General features: G+C 43.9%; 2 protein-coding genes across 3 annotated transcripts in view; both read left to right on the top strand.

Moving 5' to 3' along the window:
• LOC139383037 (2-acylglycerol O-acyltransferase 1-like) lies at positions 1-9,654 on the top strand. Of its 2 annotated transcripts, none has more exons than XM_071127331.1 (6): positions 1-354; positions 486-664; positions 3,865-4,069; positions 4,337-4,505; positions 5,090-5,289; positions 5,917-9,652. In XM_071127331.1, the coding sequence occupies exons 1-6, from the start codon at positions 117-119 to the stop codon at positions 6,069-6,071; spliced, it is 1,146 nt and encodes a 381-aa protein (XP_070983432.1). In that variant the 5' UTR covers positions 1-116; the 3' UTR covers positions 6,072-9,652. The 2 variants fall into 2 exon arrangements, with proteins under 2 accessions (XP_070983432.1, XP_070983431.1); XM_071127330.1 differs by having other exon boundaries at positions 48-354; positions 4,337-4,511; positions 5,917-9,654.
• A 3,635-nt stretch (positions 9,655-13,289) lies between these two features.
• Positions 13,290-22,975, top strand: part of LOC139382876 (fatty acid CoA ligase Acsl3-like) — a 43,758-nt gene continuing 34,072 nt past the window's right edge. Inside the window, exons 1-2 of the mRNA XM_071127119.1 lie at positions 13,290-13,365; positions 21,228-21,832. Of these exons, the coding sequence (XP_070983220.1) occupies positions 21,461-21,832 (372 nt within the window). The 5' untranslated portion in view covers positions 13,290-13,365; positions 21,228-21,460. The remainder of the gene's footprint in view (positions 13,366-21,227; positions 21,833-22,975) is intronic.

The raw sequence follows: 22,975 nt of genomic DNA, 5'->3' as shown, positions 1-22,975 counted from the left end.
AGTGTTTTGGAAGTTGATAAAGTAAAGTGTATTGTAAGCACTCAGGCACACAAGAATGAGTATAGCCTATCATTTGTATTTGACTTGAATAGTCCTGCGCCTGAAGTCTCGTCAAAATGCCACGAACTTGGACGACTGCCTTGTTAGAGCTGCTAAGTATAAAAAGATTTTGGCAAGGACAGGGGCATAAGATAGTGACCCTTCCTCTGCTCTGTTCCCCTGATATCATTTTAGAACCGGGAGTGGGAACCGCAGACATGGTGAAGATTGAGTTTGCACCCTTGAATATCCCGCTCAACCGACGTTTCCAGACAGCTGCAGTTCTTCAATGGGTCTTCTGCTTTCTCTTTGGAGGTAACTGGTAGGCTACTGCGCACTTCTTCACCTTCAGCAAATCATAACCATAGTGGCCCAGGGATGGGGTCAATTCAAGTCAGTGCTTGCTTATGTGATGCCCATATTTTTCTGCACATCCATCTGTCTAGCGCAGTGTTGTTTTTGTGTGTACGTTGTGATCGTGTTGAATGGATACTGGCACGTGGCTGCTCTGTATGCCCTGTGGCTCTACCTGGACTGGGACACACCTCAGGCTGGGGGCCGCAGGTCTGACTGGGTACGCCACTGGACCGTGTGGAAACACTTCGGAGACTATTTCCCCATCCATGTAAGTAGGCTTAGGACGTTTTCTGGGTGTTTAGCCTATGCATTTTATGATGCATGGACGCCAATTAATATAAAGCCTCATTATTATCAACAGTAATAGGTTATTACACCATTCTTTGCATAATTTAGACGGTGTGTAAAGACACTCAGAATTCCTTATTGAATTCCATGTTGGATTAATAATAACACAATTTGTATACAACAATAACACAACTTGTATACAACAATAACACAACTTGTATACAAATGCCGATTAACTGACTGATGAAAATATAATTGAGGACGTTTGTCTCAAAGCAAGCATGACTGCCAACCTACTCTTTATCCACTGCCCTTTGGTGTATTAATAGCTCAAATAGGTCAAAGCCATTGTAAAGAGGTCATTGGCCAGTACATCATGGTATTTCCATGGCTAAAGTCCCAGCCCCCTGTCACATCCAGCCATTCTGTGGTTGAGTTCCTGCCTGACTACATTGCAGTGTAAAAACATTTGAGGTGACTGACAGTGACACATGGACAGACAGTGACACAATAAATACCGCCTTGCACACTCTTGCCTGCACCTAGCTGATCTAGGGTGTAATCATTAGTCCAACAGTTGCAAATGAAAGTTTCTAATGGACAAAACCAGGTATGTTTATCCCCGTTTCGTTCTGTTTAAGAAACGTTTTTTAACAGAATTGGCGGAATGAATACACCCCTGATCACACGTAAACACAGTTCACTTTCATAGCAGTCACATTGTATTCCTTCTCGCATCTATGCGCTCCCCTCCTCTTACCCTTTCCGTTCACTTGTGGACTTCAATGCACAACATTTGATGTGACCAGGCATATGTGACCAGGTGAAAAAACCTTTCCAAGCCTAAACTAGCTAGCTGCATTTGATAGCTAAGTACAGTGCCTTGCGAAAGTATTCTGCCCCCTTGAACTTTGCGACCTTTTGCCACATTTCAGGCTTCAAACATAAAGATATAAACTGTATTTTTTTGTGAAGAATCAACAACAAGTGGGACACAATCATGAAGTGGAACGACATTTATTGGATATTTCAAACTTTTTTAACAAATCAAAAACTGAAAAATTGGGCGTGCAAAATTATTCAGCCCCCTTAAGTTAATACTTTGTAGCGCCACCTTTTGCTGCGATTACAGCTGTAAGTCGCTTGGGGTATGTCTCTATCAGTTTTGCACATCGAGAGACTGACATTTTTTTCCCATTCCTCCTTGCAAAACAGCTCAAGCTCAGTGAGGTTGGATGGAGAGCATTTGTGAACAGCAGTTTTCAGTTCTTTCCACAGATTCTCGATTGGATTCAGGTCTGGACTTTGACTTGGCCATTCTAACACCTGGATATGTTTATTTTTGAACCATTCCATTGTAGATTTTGCTTTATGTTTTGGATCATTGTCTTGTTGGAAGACAAATCTCTGTCCCAGTCTCAGGTCTTTTGCAGACTCCATCAGGTTTTCTTCCAGAATGGTCCTGTATTTGTATCCATCCATCTTCCCATCAATTTTAACCATCTTCCCTGTCCCTGCTGAAAAAAAGCAGGCCCAAACCATGATGCTGCCACCACCATGTTTGACAGTGGGGATGGTGTGTTGCTTTACGCCAAACATAACGTTTTGCATTGTTGCCAAAAAGTTCAATTTTGGTTTCATCTGACCAGAGCACCTTCTTCCACATGTTTGGTGTGTATCCCAGGTGGCTTGTGGCAAACTTTAAACAACACTTTTTATGGATATCTTTAAGAAATGGCTTTCTTCTTGCCACTCTTCCATAAAGGCCAGATTTGTACAATATACGACTGATTGTTGACCTATGGACAGAGTCTCCCACCTCAGCTGTAGATCTCTGCAGTTCATCCAGAGTAATCATGGGCCTCTTGGCTGCATCTCTGATCAGTCTTCTCCTTGTATGAGCTGAAAGTTTAGAGGGACGGCCAGGTCTTGGTAGATTTGCAGGTCTGATACTCCTTCCATTTCAATATTATTGCTTGCACAGTGCTCCTTGGGATGTTTAAAGCTTGGGAAATCTTTTTGTATCCAAATCCGGCTTTAAACTTCTTCACAACAGTATCTCGGACCTGCCTGGTGTGTTCCTTGTTCTTCATGATGCTCTCTGCGCTTTTAACGGACCTCTGAGACTATCACAGTGCAGGTGCATTCATACGAAGACTTGATTACGCACAGGTGGATTGTATTTATCATCATTAGTCATTTAGGTCAACATTGGATCATTCAGAGATCCTCACTGAACTTCTGGAGAGAGTTTGCTGCACTGAAAGTAAAGGGGCTGAATAATTTTGCACACACAATTTTTCAGTTTTTGATTTGTTAAAAAAGTTTGAAATATCCAATAAATGTCGTTCCACTTCATGATTGTGTCTCACTTGTTGTTGATTCTTCACAAAAAAATACAGTTTTATATCTTTATGTTTGAAGCCTGAAATGTGGCAAAAGGTCGCAAAGTTCAAGGGGGCCGAATACTTTCGCAAGGCACTGTAGGTGAAACTGAGAAAAAAAACGGATCTCTTGCTTTTCCTCATTTTGGAAGAAATTAATTTGTTCCTTCTCTCTCTTTGAGTCTACTAGTTACCACATTGTATGCACTGCAGTGCTAGCTAACTGTAGCTTATGCATTCAGTACTAGATTAATTCTTGAATCATTTGATTGTGGAGACAACATGTCAGTTCATGATGCAAGAGCTCTGATAGGTTGGAAGATGTCCTCCGGAAGTTGTCATAATTACTGCTTAAGTCTATGGGAGAGGGTGAAAACCATGAGCCGCCTAGGTTTTGTATTGAAGTCAATATACCCAGAGGACGGAAGCTAAATGCCCCTAGAGTGCTGTTGGGGTTACTGTAGACCTTCATTGAAAAACGGTGTGTTTTAATCAATTATTTGGTGAAGTGAATATATTTAGTATAATTTTATCTAAAACGATCACTTTCTTAAATGAAATTCACTGAGGAGGATGGTCCTCCCCTTCCTCCTCTGAGGAGCCTCCACTGATCTTACAAGGCCTGGTTATGTATTTAACATATTAGCTAACCACATCATATGACATAACCATCTGATGCCCGACTGCTCAGTCGATGACGTGGCACACAACCATTGGTTGTACATCTAGTCGGGCAGGAACTCAACCTGTGTCTTATCCATTATCCTCTCACTATTCATGTCTTGTCTGTGGTCAGCTGATTAAGACATGTGACCTAGACCCAGAGAGGAACTACCTGATGGGTTTCCATCCTCACGGAATCCTGGTCGCCGGAGCATTTGGGAATTTCTGTACTGAATACACAGGCTTCCGGGAGCTCTATCCAGGAATGACTCCTTACCTGCATACCCTCGGCATCTGGTTCAGCTTCCCATTCTTCCGGGAGTATCTCATGTCCTCAGGTGAACCTTATTAGGGATTTATTTATTCCACCACAATGCTTCTGTTTTTTTCAGATTTAAACACTATCAATAGGTTTTTAAGGTTTGGTAAATTACATTTAAAGGTTCAAACATAGTGTGTGCACACTGTAGTGCAGTTTTAGTTTGTCAACAATTCTTTCTTCATATTGGGGATATTAGAAGTTTTTTCTAATAAAACCTGTCCTGTGAAAAAAAAAATCCTGGCCCACATTTGTTCTAAATATACTGTGCTGAACTTCCCCTAAGGGGTTGTCTCTTGTTCCAAGAAGAGTCTTACCCACGTGTTGAGCCAGAAGGGAGGGGGAAACGTGTCAATCATAGTGATTGGTGGGGCGGCAGAGTCCCTGGAGGCCAGGCCTGGGAGCCTCGTCCTGGAGGCCCTCAACAGGAAGGGCTTCGTCAAGATTGCTCTCAGGTGTGGGTGAGTGCCTTATTTCCTATCAACTACTCCTCATCTATAACCGTCTCGTTTATAATCAAGTATTAGAAATGTTCATGTTGACTGAAACCTCCTCCGTAAGGGCCATTACTGAATGTACTGTAGGCCATGAAGTGAACCATTAATCTTAACCTCAGGGCTTTTAATGACAGATGTGTTGAGGTGAAAGGAAATGCACTGTAATATTTACAGCACACACACCTGCTAAAATAACAGATTTACGCCTCCGCTCAGAGGATTGAGAGAATCGTTCATTTGACTGGGCATTTAGTTGTTAAAAACGGAACTAAGATACACTCGGGTCAGGAGGATTATGGGTAGGCACTCCACATTCCACTTCAGATAGATTGGTGTGAGCCGAAGATGACTTTGGAGTTAGCGCAATAATGACAGGAACATATATATTTTTTAATAACAAAACATCCAAAAAGGATCAGATCACATTAAAATACATAGATTTTTGCAAACAATCACAAATGTAAAATTGCAAGGTTGTAGTCAAACGTGAAATTATGCCGCTGGTAAAAATTCCGACTTCTCTCACCCTCTCCTGCGTGCAGAGCTCATCTGGTGCCAGTGTTCTCCTTTGGGGAGAATGATCTGTTTAATCAGCTGAAGAACCCAAAGGGCTCCCTGGTCCGTACCATCCAGGAGTGCATGAGGAAGACCCTGGGCTTCAGTTTGCCTCTGTTTCATGCCCGGGGGGTCTTCCAGTACAGCTTGGGCTTCATGCCCTTCAGACAACCCATTTACACCATCGGTGAGTGGTGGGGAATGGGGGATAATGTGGGTGGAAAGTGACGGGAAGAGATGGGTGACGAGAGGGAATAGAGACTAAAATATGATCCATTTCTGTCTATGGGGAAACATATTCCGGAAACTATTTACAAACAACATTCAGAAACAATGTGCAGTCCCAGTGCTCTGATTGTATGAATTCCTCTAGTCAGCTAGTCATCACCCAGATGGTCAAATAAAAGCTCACTGAGAGAACAGCCGACATATGACAAATTGGTAAGCTGGTTCATAGGTGACTGTGTTATGGGTAACAGTAACTGTGGCAGCAGCTGTAGTCAGCCAGGACATCATGACCAGCTGGAACAGAGCCACCCACGGTGAAGGGTCACTGGGCTACAGCCAATCAAATTACCTTAGAGCTGTAACCTCATGTGTTTTGTCCTCAGTCTTGCCCTCTGTTCCACTTCCTTTATCCTTCCTCTCCCTTTCTCTCCAGTTCCTCCTCTGAGTCACTACATTTTATTTAACATTCTATAATTCCTCTGCCTTTCATTTTCTTCTCTCACTGAATACCCTCTCTATTTCTACTCTATCTTTCCCTCCTTACTTCTCTCCATCTCACCCCCTTCCCTTCCTCCCTCTATCTCAGTGGGAGAGCCCATAGTGGTGGAAAGGAACGTGAGCCCCTCGTCTGATGAGGTGGACAGGCTGCATGGCTGTTACCTGGGGGCGCTGGCTAAGCTGTTTGAGCAGCACAAGGCTGAATACGGGATCCTAGAGAACCAGCACCTCATCTTCACCTGATCAGACCAGATAAGCTCAGATAGCACCGCACTGTAGGATTGGACCATTCAACCAGCTCCTGACCCATAAACACTGATACAGACATTCAAACAAACATAATGCAAACATGCATATAAGCACACACAGAAAATGGACACATGCATACTTGCACACACATATTGTGCAGCGCATTCAGAAAGTACTCAGACCCCTTGACCTTTTCCACATTTTGTGACTTTACAGCCTTATTCTAAAATTGATTAAATAGGTGTTTTTCCTCATCAATCTACACATAACACACCATATTGTCAAAGCGAAAACAGTTTTTTAGAAATATTTGCAAATATATTAAAAATAAAAGCACACCTATTCAGACCCTTTGCTATGAGACTCGAAATTGAGCTCAGGTGCATCCTGTTCCCATTGATCATCCATGAGATGTTTCAACATCTTGATTGTAGCCCACCTGTGGTGAATTTAATTGATTGGACATGATTTGGATAGGCACACACCTGTCTATATAAGGTCCCACAGTTGACAGTGCATGTCAGAGCAAAAACCAAGCCATGAGGTCGAAGGAATTGTCCGTAGAGCTCCGAGACAAGATTGTGTCGAGGCACAGATCTGGGGAGAGGTACCAAAACATTTCTGCAGCATTGAAGGTCCCCAACAATACAGTGGCCTCCATCATTCTTAAATGGAAGATGTTTGGAATCACCAAGACTCTTCCTAGAGCTGGCTGCCCGGCCAAACTGAGCAATCGGGGGAGAAGGGCCTTGGTCAGGGAGGTGAGCAAGAACCCGATGGTCACCCTGACAGAGCTCCAGTTCCTCTGTGGAAATGGGAGAACCTTCCAGAAGTACAACCATATCTGCAGCACTCCACCAAACAGACCTTTATGGTAGTGGCCAGACAGAAACCACTCCTAAGTAAAAGGCACATGACAGCCTGCTTGGAGTTTGCCAAAAGGCACCTAAAGGACTCTCAGACCATGAGAAACAACATTCTCTGGTCTGATGAAACCAAGATTGAACTCTTTGGCCTGAATGCCAAGCGTCACGTCTGGAGGAAACCTGGCACCATCCCTAAGGTAAAGCATGGTGGTGGCAGCATCCTGCTGTGGGGATGCTTTTCCGCGGTAGGGACTGGGAGTCTAGTCAGGATCGAGGGAAAGAAAATTTGAGTTTGTTTTAGTAAAAAAAAATGTACAGGGACAGTGTACATTAACCAACGTTTCAGTTAAAGTGCTGGTTTTAGCCAGCCAACTAATTTTCAACCGCGGTCCATGGGCAGGTTATTAAAAACAATTACATTAACAATACAGACAATCAATGATCAGTGAGCACACGCAGAGCAACATAGGACAAGCAAGATTTAGCAGACAAACAGAGAACATAGCACAAAAAGCAACAAGACAAAATCCATAAAAGCAACAAAGTGTTTCCACACCTCACAAGTTCACCTTCCAACAGGACAACGACCCTAAGCACACAGCCAAGATAACACAGGGGTGGCTTCGGGTCAAGTCCCTGAATGTCCTTGAGTGGCCCAGCCAGAGACCGGAGTTGAACCCGATCGAACATCTCTGGAGAGACCTGAAAATAGCTGTGCAGCGACGCTCCCCATCTAATCTGACAGAACTAGAGAGGATCTGCAGAGAAGTATGGAATAAACTTCCTAAATACAAGTGTACCAAGCTTGTAGAGCTCTTCATACCCAAGAAGACTCGAGGCTGTAGTCGCTGCCAAAGGTGCTTCAACAAAGTACTGAGTAAAGGGCTAAAAAACTGTTTTTGCTTTGTCATTTTTGGGTATTGTGTGTAGATTGATGAGGGGGATTTTTTAAAGTTTTAGAATAAGACTCAACCGTAACAAAATGTGGAAAAAGTCAAGGGGTCTGAATACCAAATGCACTGTCTGCACACATATAAACACAGTCAAACGGCCATCACTCTGATCCTTCGCTCTCTTATACAGTCAGCATAGGTATATAGTGTAGAGAAATATTGTACAGTTGGGTGAAAATCATTTGATATCCCACTCTATTCATGACCAGCTCTTTCCTCCTGCTAACCTCAAGACACAAATGGGGCATGTCAGGTTGTGTTTGCTGCACCAAGGGAATGCATACAGGGCTTCATAGGTGATGTTTGCGTGCTAGTCTCTCTGCGGTTCTGGGGAGTGTGTCGTGCTTTTCTCTACTCCCAGTCTCTCTTTCTTTCTGCCTGAGGGGAGCAGGCAGCAATTCTAAAATAGAGCAGACATTCATGTCACATGACTTTAGCGTTCAATTTAGACCACACTGTCTGAGCTACTGCACAGAGATGCTGCCAAGATGAACCTCTGCTATGCCATTGTCTTAAACCTGTATGATAAATAGACAGTGCCACATATAGGTTGAAAGATCGCAGGTAATGCGAGATTTTGTTAATTAATGGCATGAAATACAGATTGGAAAGGGAATCAGGTCAGGATTGCATTGTAAGGGATTGAACATTGAGCAATGGGATTTGGATTTGACATTTAGAACATGTAGGGGGGGGGGATCTTTGACTCAGTGGATCATGACATGGACAGAATTCTGTGGAAAGTGTAGACATCATAGGTGGTTACTCTCTCAAAGATATTACTAAATTCCCAAGACATGGATTGGCTAATATATTTCTAGATGTGTGAATAAACTAATGTAGGGCTGATGTGTGCATAACTGTGTTTTAAAGTCCAAATGTTATTCATTTTGTATAAATACACAAATACTGTTGTCAGATTTTGAGTTGTCCTCTTGTAATCTATTTACTCATAACATATTTTCTTTACTTAAACCTTTAAAGGCCCAGTGAAGTCAAAATTCTGTTTTCCTGTGTTTTGTATCACATTATACAACAGCTGAACAAACTAACAATAAAAGTGTGGTTTTGTTTATATTAGTGTTATTTCCTGATAGTCGCTGGTTGAAAATACACTCTACACAGGACCTTCTAATCAGCAGGTTTGCAAAGGCGGGAGATTCTGCTTTCCATGGTGACATCACCATTCGGTTAATTGGTTAATAGACCAATAACAATGATTTCCCAAACCTTCTGCCGGTACATTTTCAGTTTCCCCTCCACTCGGACCACTCCCAGACAGTCGTAGCAAAATCCTTGCTTGAGAAATAGTTTTTTGCTAAAAAGCTATTTTTGCCCATTTTAATGGAAATCTATTTTAGTAAGGCACTTCATACTCAGAAATGATTTGATATTGATATAAAAATGTCTGCATTAGGCCTTTAACAACTCTTCAATACATTATTCGATTCAACACATCATTGACTATGTGTCATGACTTCTGCCAAAGTCGGTCCCTCTCCTTGTTCGGGCAACATTCGGCGGTCGACGTCACCGGCCTTCTAGCCATCGCCGATCCACTTTTCATTTTCCATTTGTTTTGTCTTTGTCTTACACACCTGGTTTCAATTCCCCAATTACTTGTTCATTATTTAAACCTCTGTTCCCCCATGTCAGTTTGTGAGTAATTGTTTGTATGTAGTACGATCCGTTAATGTGGGCCCTCTTTTTTTGTATTGCATTCATATATGTTGAGTAAAGTATGTTTATTTACTCATATCTGCTGTCCTGCGCCTGACTCCTCTATACCAGCTACACACAGACAACATTACAGAATTACTCATCAAGAATGGAGTTAGCAGGACGTAGAGGAGCTCGTCCAGCAGCACGCAATGTTGCAATGTCTGGGCACCGCCATGGATCGCGTGCTGCTGGGAGAGAGGAGGAGGTCGTCCAGCGCCTCCACCAGCCCCACTACAGCAGGCCCCACTGTCCACCTCTCCTTCACCCGGTCCCAGCGGGATTTGGCTCGTGCTCCCAAGGGAGTATGATGGGACAGCTGCCGGATGCCAGCTGGAGCTCTACTTGGCGACCGTCCACCCGGTTCCTTCGGGACGTGAGAGCGTGTCCGCCCTCGTCTCCTGCCTCTCAGGCAAAGCCCTTGGGTGGGCCAACGCCGTATGGAGTGAAGGAGACGTGGCATTGGACCATTACTCAGAGTTCAGAGAAATGCAGAGAAATGTCTGTTTCACTTGATGCAGGGGATGAGGAGCGAGCAGGATTTCGCTTTGGACTTCCGGACCCTGGCTGCCAGCGCGGGATGGAACGACAGGGCCCTGATCGATCACTACCAGTGTAGTCTACGCGAGGATGTCCGTCGGGAGTTGGCCTGTCGAGACACCACCCTCACGTTGGACCAGCTGGTGGACCTGTCCATCCGGCTGGACAACCTGCTGGCTACCCGCGGACGTCCAGATCGGGGCCTGTCAGTTCCATCCCCCAGCACCTCCGCTCCGATGCCCATGGAGCTGGGAGGTGCTGCGCTTATGGCCATTCCCTGCACCATCTGTGGCCGCAGAGGGCACACTGCTGGTCGGTGCTGGGGAGGTTCCTCAGGGAGTCGAGGCAGCAGGCAGGGCACTATCGTGTCACCCTAGGTGAGTCGGCACCAAGCTTACCCATACTGTTGCCCACATGTATGTGTTTATCAAATGTTCTGAGTTTTCCCCGCATTCCCAGCATAAGGTGCTCGTAGATTCAGGCGCAGCTGTGAATTTTATTGACCGTTCATTTGCCCATAGTTTAGGGATTCCCCTTATTCCTGTGGATATGGGCACGCCCTAGATAGTCGACCATTAGGGTCAGGGCTGATTAGGGAGGCCACCGCTCCACTAAGCATGGTTACGCAGGAGGGTCACAAGGAGAGAATCAGTCTCTTCCTTATTGATTATCCTGTGTTTCCCGTGGTGCTGGGCCTACCCTGGCTGGCCTGTCATGATCCCACTATTTCATGGCAACAGAGGGCTCTCAAGGGGTGGTCAGGAGAGTGCTCAGGGAGGTGTGTGGGGGTTTCCATCGGTGAGACTACGGTGGAAAGTCCATACCAGGTCCCCACGTGCGCATCCCCTCAGAATATGCTGAATCTGTAAGAAGAAGCCGACTCAATTACCACCCCATCGACGGGGGGAATGTGCGATAAATCTCCTGGTAGACGCAGCACTTCCCAGGTGTCACATGTATCCTCTGTCACAGGAGGAGACGCGGCTATGGAAACATGTGTCTCCAAATCCCTGAGGCAGGGATACATTCGGACCTCCACTTCACCTGCCTCCTCGAGTTTATTTTTTGTGAAGAAGAAGGATGGGGGTCTGCGCCCGTGTATTGACTATCAAGGTATCAATCAGATCACTGTGAGGTACAGCTACCCGCTGCCTCTCATCGCCAGTGCGATCGAGTCAATGGAAGGGGCGCGCTTCTTCACAAAATTGGATCTCAGGAGCGCTTGCAACCTGGTGCGTATCCGGGAGGGGGACCAGTGGAAGACTGCATTTAGTACCACCTCAGGGCACTATGAGTACCTCGTCATGCCAAACGAGTTGATGAATGCTCCATCAGTCTTCCAGGCCTTTGTTGAGGAGATTTTCTGGGAGGGTGTAGTGGTGTATATCTACGACATGTGTATACTCCGCTACACGCGCCGAGCATGTGTCCCTGATGTGCAGGGTGCTTGGTCAACTGTTGGAGCATGACCTGTACATCAAGGCTGAGAAATGTCTGTTCTTCCAACAGTCCATCTCCTTCCTAGGGTACAGCATTTCCAAGTCAGGGGTGGAGATGGAGAGTTACCGCATTTCAGCACTGCGTAATTGGCTGACTCCCACCATGGTAAAGGAAGTGCAGCGGTTTATCCTGGGTTTTGGTCAGGAAGCAGCTCCCATTACCTCACTGCTGAAGGGGGAACCGGTGAGGCTGCAGTGGTCGGCTGAGGCGGACAGGGCTTTTGGTCACTTGAAGGCTCTGTTTACCTCAGCTCCCGTGCTGGCTCATCCTGATCCCTCTTTGGCGTTCATAGTGGAGGTGGACGTGTCCGAGGCTGTGATAGGAGCCGTGCTCACTCAGTGCTTGGACACGCCACCAAAGCTCCACCCCTGTGCTTTCTTTTCAAAGAAGCTCAGCCTGGCGGAGCGAAACTACAGTGGGGAGAACAAGTATTTGATACACTGCCGATTTTGCAGGTTTTCCTACTTACAAAGCATGTAGAGGTCTGGTAATTCAGAAAATCACATTTTATGATTTTTAAGTAAATAATTTGCATTTTATTGCATGACATAAGCACAAAGGGCAAGAAGGTAGAGACAACAATACATCATACAAAGCAGCCACAACTGTCAGTAAGAGTGTCCATGGCTGAGTCTTTGAATGAAGAGATTGAGATAAAACTGTCCAGTTTGAGTGTTTGTTGCCGCAAGTTCCAGTCGCTAGCTGCAGCGAACTGAAAAGAGGAGTGACCCAGGGATGTGTGTGCTTTGGGGACCTTTAAGAGAATGCGACTGGCAGAACGGGTGTTGTATGTGGAGGATGGGGGCTGCAGTAGGTATCTCAGATAGGGGGGAGTGAGGCCTAAAAGGGTTTTATAAATAAGAATCAATCAGTGGGTCTTGCAGCGGGTATACAGAGACGACCAGTTTACAGAGGAGTATAGAGTGCAGTGATGTGTCCTATAAGGAGCATTGGTGGAAAATCTGATGGCTGAATGGTAAAGACCATTAGCAGAAGCTATTCTATGGCCATTCAAACAAGCTTGCACTAGGCTGCTAGCTACAGAAGTTTGCTTAGTTGATCGAGCATGTTTTGCCATAGTACTAGTAGCCAGTGGGAACTAGTTTTAGGCAGATTAGCAAAATCGCGATTTTTAGAGATTAATTCCACCTCCTACAAGACAGATCAGTTGAGGGACGAGCTATTGCAGGAGTGAAGCCATCTATCATGAGACAATGGGCTGAGCCCTATACCTCAGTTGCTAAGCACCACATTTTCTGAAACTGTGGTGACATCCCTGCTGACCAGTTTGATTGAATTTGAAGGTTAATCTAATCCAACAGGTGTCCCCAAAGCAGCATCATGCACATATGTATGACCACTCTGCGGTACAAAAACCCAACCATTGACAAACCTATGCGTAGTTTGTCTAATACGTTTTATTATGACAGTAGACTACTGTCTGAATCACATCTCAGCTTCCACTCAGTGCGTTCTGATTTAGAGTAACCCTTCATTTCCATCATCTACCGGCCCTCAGCACGCGCCACCTCAACGAGTCCAATCAAAAGCCAGGGAATGCCTCCTGTGCAATAATACCATGACGACGCGTCTGTCACTTCTGGGCTGAGAGCAGCGACCAATATCATCAGACAGGGAATTCAATTGCAATTCGTGCAATAAAATAACGCTTTCCCTTTCGTCGCTGATACACCAGGTGTTTGATTCAAGGTAAGTGTCTTGATAAACTATTATTTCTCGGTGATGCGCTTAGCGGCAGCCGGCGAGGTCCAGATGTGTTTGATTCTGTGCATCCAGCCAGTTGCTGCGCGCGGTAGGCTACGGGGCAGAGCAGAGGATGGAAGACTGAGCGTCCCGGTCACCTAGAGTAAATTGTTATCTGTAGGCTACAGATATATATTCCAGATAGGAGATAATGACTTTTTGACCAGCCTGTATCTTCTCTGCTCAACCAATTTCACCCCATTTTTAAATGATTTTCATTATCCCCGTTGCATGCATGCTGGTTGAGTGTACAAAAATGGCACACCTTGCAGATAACATTTGTCAGCAGTGAGCCCATTGACTTCAAATGGTCAAATATGTTTCACATTGATTTTAATGAATAATTCCATAAATAATTACTTGCTGATGTGCCTTTGTTCATTATAGAATAGAACAGAATCCAAATGTTTACTGCAAATTGTATTGAATTACATTTTTATTCAGTGTATATTATATTATTGGATGTTTGTTTTGCAAGGATTTTCTGGTGTACACAATCTGTTTTTCCTAAAGCTTTGGTCAAGTGGAGGCCAGAAACGTATAAGATTTGTTTAAACTTCCCATTCGATTATTATATTTAGCAATTGTTGGTTCTCTTTCATTATTACAATATCAAGTTTTTTTTATTTAAGCTATTCACAAACAAGTATCTGAGATAGATCTATGTTACTGGCCTCCTGGATTCATTTGAAACTTGAACATGAAAACTATGCTTAGACCAACAAGTGACGTTAAAATAAAAAGGGAAATTAAGCTTTTAAAACAAGCCAGACAACGGAGTGTCCACTGCAAAAGGCTCATGATCATCAGACATTCGAGAGGTGAGCGAGATAAATGTGATCTAACAGGATTCTTCAAAGAACCCCTTTTAATGGATCTTCGAATAACCTTTTGGGGTACTTTTTTTTAAACTCCCACCCCTGTTATTAATATTATTATTTGTAATAATATTAATAATAATACTCATAACAATAACAATTACACACTATTTTAGTTCTCAGTGTTTATTATGATTTTAGTGGCAAAGCAGTATAAAAAAATCTAAATATGAGAAACTCCCAGCAGAGCCCCTAGTCCAATGGGCATCTGGCATGTTGACCCAAAGACAGAATGGTTTTGCAGTGCATGGTGATCAAACAGGTTTCCTGTTATATTCATCAGAGGTGTAGGGAGGGTGAAGTCTGTGAATCCCCAAAATAATCATTATACAGATGATTAACAAAATATCCACACAACAGTATTCATACCTTTTTTTGGTGAATGTGAATGAAAAAAAAAACTGTTTTGATAATGGTTTTCATACACATACCTCGTCCATAATGTAGAAGCCTATGGGATATTCATTGACAAGGGAAGGGAGGAGGATGGTAAATGGGATCTGCATAACATACCAATACCAATTGACATACCTTTGTATGCCTCCTTGTCTGTATACCTGCAGACACAGACACAAAAGTGAGCAGTTCAGTCATCTGCACCCAATACAGCTACCGTAGCCTTCAACATATTCTAATAGCCTACATATTCTTACCTTTAGATTGATATTAATTGATTTGTGTCCATTTTCTGTTTTAGAAAGATCTGCGCAAATATGAAAGAGTAGATGGTATCACCATAAAACAATATCAATTTAGTTCATACAAGGGAAAATCTTACCTTAAATTGCGGATGTCTTTACATTTTTCAGTAAGTGCCTGCACCTGCTGTCCTTTCACATTCAAATCCAAATGTTTCAGTTGGGCACTTCAGTTGGGCACTTAACCCCTTACAGGGGTTCCTGTAAGAACCCCCTCCAACTAAGGAGGTTCCGCGATGAACCCCACCTCCTATGGGGTTCTTGGAAGAACTTTTTGGGGGCAATTTTCAGTGCTAAGAACCCTAAGGTTCTTTGAAAAACTTTAAGGATCTTAGAAGAACCGTTGTATAAGCCCTAATTATTAGAGTGTACATTGTAGGCCTGCTCTTGCATTATGTTACTATTAGGCTAAGTCTACCTACATATCTATTGAGAAAGTCTATGGCAAATAGAATAGGTCATTTGGCATGTGAGGTGCAGTGTTGTGCGCTGCCCGACTCCAGCGGTGTCAGTCATGTTCAAATAAACTATTGTCTGTAAAAACATACAAACATAGAAAACTATCGTCTGTCACATCACAATATCATGGACGATTTCTGTCAAACATCGTTGATCTACGATTATATTGTAATATCCCCAACCCTAGTATGGAGACCATAATCAACATTTTGGTTGACAGAGTTTGAACTGTACCATTGACAAATGTTGTGCACTCAAGTTGTGAATATCTTGTCCACTGTTAAGCTTGTTTGTACTGCTGAAGTCATTTACTTGGCTTGTAGCAACTACAATCAAATCAGGCTGGTCTATTGGAGAGCGCTTGTACTTATACACAGAGCGTCTATTGTCTGCCAGGGATGGTCCGATGGGATATGTGCACACAGATGCACAGTTTTACGCCCTCCTCTCTTATGCCATGTTTCTGTCTGCAGTAGCTTTCTTCTGTGGAGCATTCTTCTGTGGAGCATTCTTCTGTGGAGCATTCTTCTGTGGAGCATTCTTCTGTGGAGCATTCTTCTTATGTAATATGTTTCAGAGGGTTGGTCAAAGGCCTATATCATTCACCAGAGGGTATGGTTATATCTATCGGTTGAACCAGAAGTTTGTCAGCATGGCATATATAGGCTAAATGTCATGGTCTGCACCCCTGCATCCAGGCTAATGTATCCTACACTCAGCAGTGTGGGAGATGGCAGAGAAAGGAAGATATCATAGAGAACCTTTAGTTTCAGATTAGGCTAGTTGTTTTGGTGGTTGTCTGGTATGTTTACTGTCTGGTTGCTTGCTTCTGCTACCTCTCAGACCTTAAGAAGAAAGGCTGTAGTCTGAGTCACATATCCATTCCATTGTGTGTTGTCTTATCACTTTCAGTGAAATCATGCTTACTCAAAGCTTTTCAAGTATGCTTACGCCATTATTTGGAGATGTCTGCATACGCACGCACGCACGCATGCACGCACGCACGCACGCACGCACGCACGCACACACACACACACACACACACACACACACACACACACACACACACACACACAGTCTGACCCCTCCAGTGGCGGTCCTAGATGTGGCACTGTGTGGTGTGCTGGGCTACTGGCACAATGGTGACTTTGAGCTTTCTCCAGGAGGACTGCCTGCGGAGGCGAGAGGAGAGGGTGGCGTTGGTCACACAAAAGGCCCCATTCACAATCCTTTAAGGAAGCAGTGATTCACTCTTACTGCGGCCTGCCTGCCTGTCCACCAACTATGGGAGGAGGGATGGCAAGATATTACTGAATTAATCCACTGTGTTATGGTCGTACTTCATTTCCAAAGCTTCTGCCCTGTTACACAAAGCTCAATTATTGACCAATTGTTTCCCCCCCCCCCCCCCGATTCATTCTTGATGTTCTTTTGATTGTTCTATTGGTTGAAGCTTTATAATGGACTTAAGGCCAGGCACCACTCCCTAGTAGGGTATCCCCCCTTAATCATATCACAATCAACTTGAATGTGGACACAAATAAAACAATTTTTTTGTATAATTCTGCCAGAAATAGTTCATTAAAATATGCAAATTATGTGATATCTCATTAAATATTAGCATATCATCAAATCCTTTTTTCTGGACACAGGAACAGGTCAGCCTAAATATCTTGGTTTCATTTTGATAAGACACTCCAGGACAGGACTTCACCGATTGTGAAGAAATATATATATTTTTCTATCAGTAAAACACTAAAGAAAGGTATGTAAAATGTATTTTTGGTGCATTTTTCAGAAGGAAATGTCATCTAGAATAAACATTTGACAACCTGTCAACAGTTCCCTATGTATAAGTCTGGAAAATACATTTAAGGATAACCGCACAACATCTTGTGAATGCAGATGCTTCTGAAGCTGAGAAAAATGAGTTTGAAAATACAGTTGGGAAATGGCAGTTAAAGACAAATGACAAACATCTATTTGGACAACATTCTCTTTGAAATAGCCTTTTAAATTATGTGTAATTCAATGTAGTGAGCTTTGAAATTATGGATGTATGTCCATTTAAAGTGGTTACAATTCACCATTTTGATAAACTAACGAATATATACATTTTCATAACTTTTTGACATTTTGACATTTTGGAAAATACTGATATTAAAACCTGTTTGGGATAGGGGCAGCATTTTCACGTTTGGATGAAAAGCGTGCCCAGAGTAAACTGCCTGCTACTCAGGCCCAGTTGATAATATATGCATATTATTATTAGTATTGGATAGAAAACACTCTGAAGTTTTGAAAACTGTTTGAATGATGTCTGTGAGTATAACAGAGCACATATGGCAGGCAAAAACCTGAGAAAAATCCAACCAGGAAGTGGGAAATCTGAGGTTTGTAGTTATTCATCTCATTGCCTATCAACTATCTAGCTTCCACTAGATGTCAACAGTCTTTAGAACCTTGTTTGATGCTTCTACTGTGAAGGAGGGGGGAATGGGAGCTGAATGAGTCAGAGGTCTGCCAGAGTGGCATGAGCTGATCACGCACCTTCACGTGAGAGTTAGCTTGCGTTCCATTGCATTTCTGAAGACAAAGGAATTCTCCGGTTGGAACATTATTGAAGATTTATGATAAAAACATCCTAAAGATTGATTCTATACATTGTTTGACATGTTTCTATGAACTGTAATATGATTTTCTGAACTTTCGCCTGGACCTGCCCGCGCGTCGTGAGTTTGGATTTGTGAACTGAACGCGCTAACAAAGGGAGGTATTTGGACATAAATGATGGACTTTATCGAACAAATCAAACATTTATTGTGGAACTGGGTTTCCTGGGAGTGCATTTTGATGAAGATCATCAAAGGTAAGTGAGTATTTATAACACTATTTCTGACTTCTGTTGACTCCAATACGGTGGATATCTGTATGGCTTGATTTGTTGTCTGAGCGCCGTACTCAGATTGTTGCATGGTTTGCTTTTTCCGTAAAGTTTTTAAAAAATCTGACACAGCAGTTGCAAAGAAGTTTATCTTTAATTTGGTGTATAGCACTTGTGAATTTATGAAAGTTAAATTTTTCAAAAAAATATTTTAGAATTTCGCGCACTGCCTTTTCAGCAGAATGTTGTCGAGGGGTTCCGCTTCATAACTTTTTCACCATTTTGATAAACAAACGAATATATACATTTTCATAACTTTTTGACATTTTGACATTTTGGATAATACTGATATTAATGGACCAAAATACCTACAAATCTCAAAATTGATAAGTACATGCAAAATTGTCATTTTAGCCTGTCGTGCCTGCTCCTATCGCAAGTGTGAGTTCCAAAACAAGGCTCGTGACCTGCAGCCTCGCCCGTCTGCTGGAGAGAGGGGAAATAGAGTGGAAGAGAGAGAGAGAGGTTTGACTTGTTAGTCAGGCCTCCTTCACCAGGTCTCCTTATGGCCTCCTTCACCAGGTCTCCTCAAGGCCTCCTTCACCAGGTCTCCTCATGGCCTCCTTCACCAGGTCTCCTCATGGCCTCCTTCTCCAGGTCTCCTCAAGGCCTCCTTCACCAGGTCTCCTCAAGGCCTCCTTCACCAGGTCTCCTCATGGCCTCCTTCACCAGGTCTCCTCAAGGCCTCCTTCACCAGGTCTCCTCATGGCCTCCTTCCCTAGGTCTCCTCATGGCCTACTTCACTAGGTCTCCTCATGGCCTCCTTCACCAGGTCTCCTCATGGCCTCCTTCACCAGGTCTCCTCATGGCCTCCTTCACCAGGTCTCCTCATGACCTCCTTCACCAGGTCTCCTCAAGGCCTCCTTCACCAGGTCTCCTCATGGCCTCCTTCACCAGGTCTCCTCATGGCCTCCTTCCCTAGATCTCCTCAAGGCCTCCTTCACCAGGTCTCCTCATGGACTCCTTCACCAGGTCTCCTCATGGCCTCCTTCACCAGGTCTCCATATGGCCTCCTGCTTTGCCCCTTATCTCACCTTGCCTCTCTTTGCTTTGTTCTGAGTCTTAGTACCCTGGGCACCTGGCACGGCTCACACATGGGTCAAGTCACGGTGTGACACAGCCTCCTCTCCTCCTCATACAACATTACCTTTGTACTATCACCTGTCACCTGTACAGTCAATCTCACTTGTGTTTTAATACCAGACAGCCCCTCCCACAGCGGTTAGCCCCTTCTCCTGTGTGATGTTATAAGTCATTACCCAGTCTCAGACAGAAAAGGCATCGGTAACTCAGTGTATCCAACCACTGGAACAGTCACACATGAAAGAAGTTTAATCATCCATTTTATTGCTAGCTAGACAAATATTACAAAAATAACAGAAGTGTGGTCAAAGTTATGAGTTTGAATGCCACGGTGCAAACAGTTAATGTTTTATCGGTCATGTTTTGTTTATTGTTAGATTGTGGCAGCGGCAGAATGCAAAATTACAGGCCTCTCTCATCTTTTCTCTCACCATAATTTGCAAATACATTAATTAAAAATCCTACAATGTGATTTCCTGGATTTTTTTTCTAATTTTGTCTGTCATAGTTGAAGTGTACCTATGATGAAAATTACAGGCCTCTCATCTTTTTAAGTGGGAGAACTTGCACAATTGGTGGCTGACTAAATACTTTTTTGCCCCACTGTAGCTATCGTCATCCCTGTTAACACACACACACACACACACACACACACATAGCCTATTTCACAGACATAATCCTCACGTCACACACAGAATCCCTTTCAGTGAAGTTTTAACAAACATTGTTTTAAATCTGGTATATAGTAGTAGCACACCTTTCACCCAGTTGAGGATTTGTGTTAACATGTCTCAGCATCAGCCCCCTCTTTTCTTTCTTCCTCACCCCCCCCTTGCCCTCTCTTTCCCTTTCTTTCTTTCTTTCTTTCTTTCTTTCTTTCTTTCTTTCTCTCTCTCTCTCTCTCTCTCTCTCTCTCTCTCTCTCTCTCCTTTTCTTTCTCTCTCTGTCTCTCTCTTTAGTCTCTCTCTCTCTCTCTTTCCATCTTTCTTTCTCTCTCTCTCCCTCTCTTTCTCTGTCTCTCTCTCTGTATCTCTATCACTCTCTCTCTGTCTCTCTATTACTCTCTTTCTCTGTCTCTCTCTGTCTCTGTCTCTGTCTCTCTCTCTCTATCTGTCTCTCTCTCTCTCTCTCTCTCTCTCTCTCTCTCTCTCTCTCTCTCCTCCTGTCATCTGTCATTGCATCGTGGGTTGCAATGCAACTCTCCCTCCATCTCTTTCCCTCTCACACTCATATTTGATCTTTCTCTCTTTCCCTTCTCTCTCACGCTGTCACACTTTCTCTCATTCTTTCTTTCTCTATTTCCTGTCAAAGTCAGTCTGCTGTCTGTCTGCATCTATGCCTTGATGTACAGTGTTGTGTGGGATATGGGGTTAGATAGGGAGCTCTGAGCTCCAGCAGTTTGGCTGGCTACAGGGGGACAGTGAGTGAGTGAAGAGCATTCAGGCAGAACTGTATTCTACAGCACACGGCTGTCTGTCTTATTATGTAGGCCAAGCCACCATGCTGTGCATTACCATTGTTTGATGCTTGAGAAACCCCCACTAAAACATAAGAAGAATCGATTAAAACCTATTATCTTAGAGTATGGAGTCTGCTGACTGTTGGGTTAAAAAGCTCAGATGCTGTCAAAGGAATTGTAGCTAACGCACTGATGTTATTATACATGTATAACATACAATAGACGTGTTATAAATAGCATATTCTCGTACTATGTTCAAATGTTTTTTTTTGTCGTCTCTTGTCTAGGCGTAAGGTGCTGCTGCCATTGTAATCAGATAAACACAAAAGAGCAGAAGAAGAAGGACCAGGAAATGAATAACTTCCCCCGACAGTGGTAGCAGGATTACGACCCATCATTCTCTCTCCTACCATTCACATCTCAGGGTTGGAGGAGCTGTCTCAGTGATAAACTACCTGCTCAGAGAATAAGCCTTGCAACCCACCCCCATCCCCCACTCACTCACACACACCCAGTCAGGATGAAGCTGAAAGAGGACCTGAACCCAGTGCTGCTGCTGCTCTTCCAGGTGACGGTGTGGCTGTACTCTGTCCTAGCCTTCCTCCCCTCCTACCTCTTCAGCTCTGTGTCAGAATCAGACGGAGGCCTCGGGTCAGAACAGGAGCGGGCTCAGAGACTCAAGGCCCGGTCTGTGACGGGTCGCCCCGCGGGGCCCTACAGGGCCATGGGCGCCACGAAGAGGCTGGTGTCGTCCCTGCACCCCGGGGTGGACACACTGGATAAGGTGTTTGAGGACGCATCCAGAAGGTTCCCTGACAGAGACTGCCTGGGCACCAGAGAGGTAGTCATGGAGGAGGATGAGAGGCAGAGCAACGGAAAGTTCTTCAAGAAGGTGAGGACAGGAAGGACAGCGTGATGACTTTCTGTTGGGCAAAAAAGTCAGGTGTGTTTTCTGAACAAGACCTTGTTCTGCCAAGTAAGTCTAGCCAAAACAGGAGAAAACTATCACTCATAAAAAACACACCTCTCTTGCCCAACAGAAAGGCCTCATGTCACCTCACACAGCTCACCAACATACAGAATATAGGGCAATCTAAAACACTGTCGCTGTGTGTGTGTGTGACTTGCAACACTTTTAATTACACACCAATCCTCAGGCTAATCCCACTAGTCTAATCACAGTGCTGTTGAAACTCATGTTGCTGCAATAAAACAATGGATTGTACTTGGCCACCCCTTGACTTCCTGAACAATGAGACTTACAGTGAAAAACACATTGAATAAATGTATTTAAATGTTCTTATTGTTTCACTGACACTGTGTGAAAGTGCGTTAGCCTGGCCTGTGCCAGGTCTGGGTGTGTGCAGTACCAGTGTTATACCAGTAGAGGACAGTATCACCACTGTTTTTTATGAGTGTTGTGATTCAAATTCCAAAAGTTAAAAAGCACACAACCTCAAGCTGTAGGCTTTACTGTGGATAAAACAAACACAGTGAACTATTCTGCCCTCCTGGTTCCCTCCCATGCATAAAACAAACACTGTGAACTATTCTTCCCTCCTCCACCTCTCCATCTTATAAAACAAACACTGTGAACTATTCTTCCCTCCTCCATCTCTCCCATGCATAAAACAAACACTGTGAACTATCCTTCCCTCCTCCACCTCTCCATCTTATAAAACAAACACTGTGAACTATTCTTCCCTCCTCCATCTCTCCCATGCATAAAACAAACACTGTGAACTATCCTTCCCTCCTCCACCTCTCCATCTTATAAAACAAACACTGTGAACTATCCTTCCCTCCTCCACCTCTCCATCTTATAAAACAAACACTGTGAACTATTCTTCCCTCCACCTCTCCATCTTATAAAACAAACACTGTGAACTATCCTTCCCTCCTCCATCTCTCCCACGCATAAAACAAACACTGTGAACTATCCTTCCCTCCTCCATCTCTCCCATGCATAAAACAAACACTGTGAATTATCCATCCCTCCTCCACCTCTCCATCTTATAAAACAAACACTGTGAAC

This window comes from Oncorhynchus clarkii, chromosome 24, assembly GCF_045791955.1.
Source record: "Oncorhynchus clarkii lewisi isolate Uvic-CL-2024 chromosome 24, UVic_Ocla_1.0, whole genome shotgun sequence".
NCBI classification, from domain to species: domain Eukaryota; kingdom Metazoa; phylum Chordata; class Actinopteri; order Salmoniformes; family Salmonidae; genus Oncorhynchus; species Oncorhynchus clarkii.
Note: the sequence above shows the minus strand (reverse complement) of the source record. Positions and strands in the feature narration are given on the sequence as shown.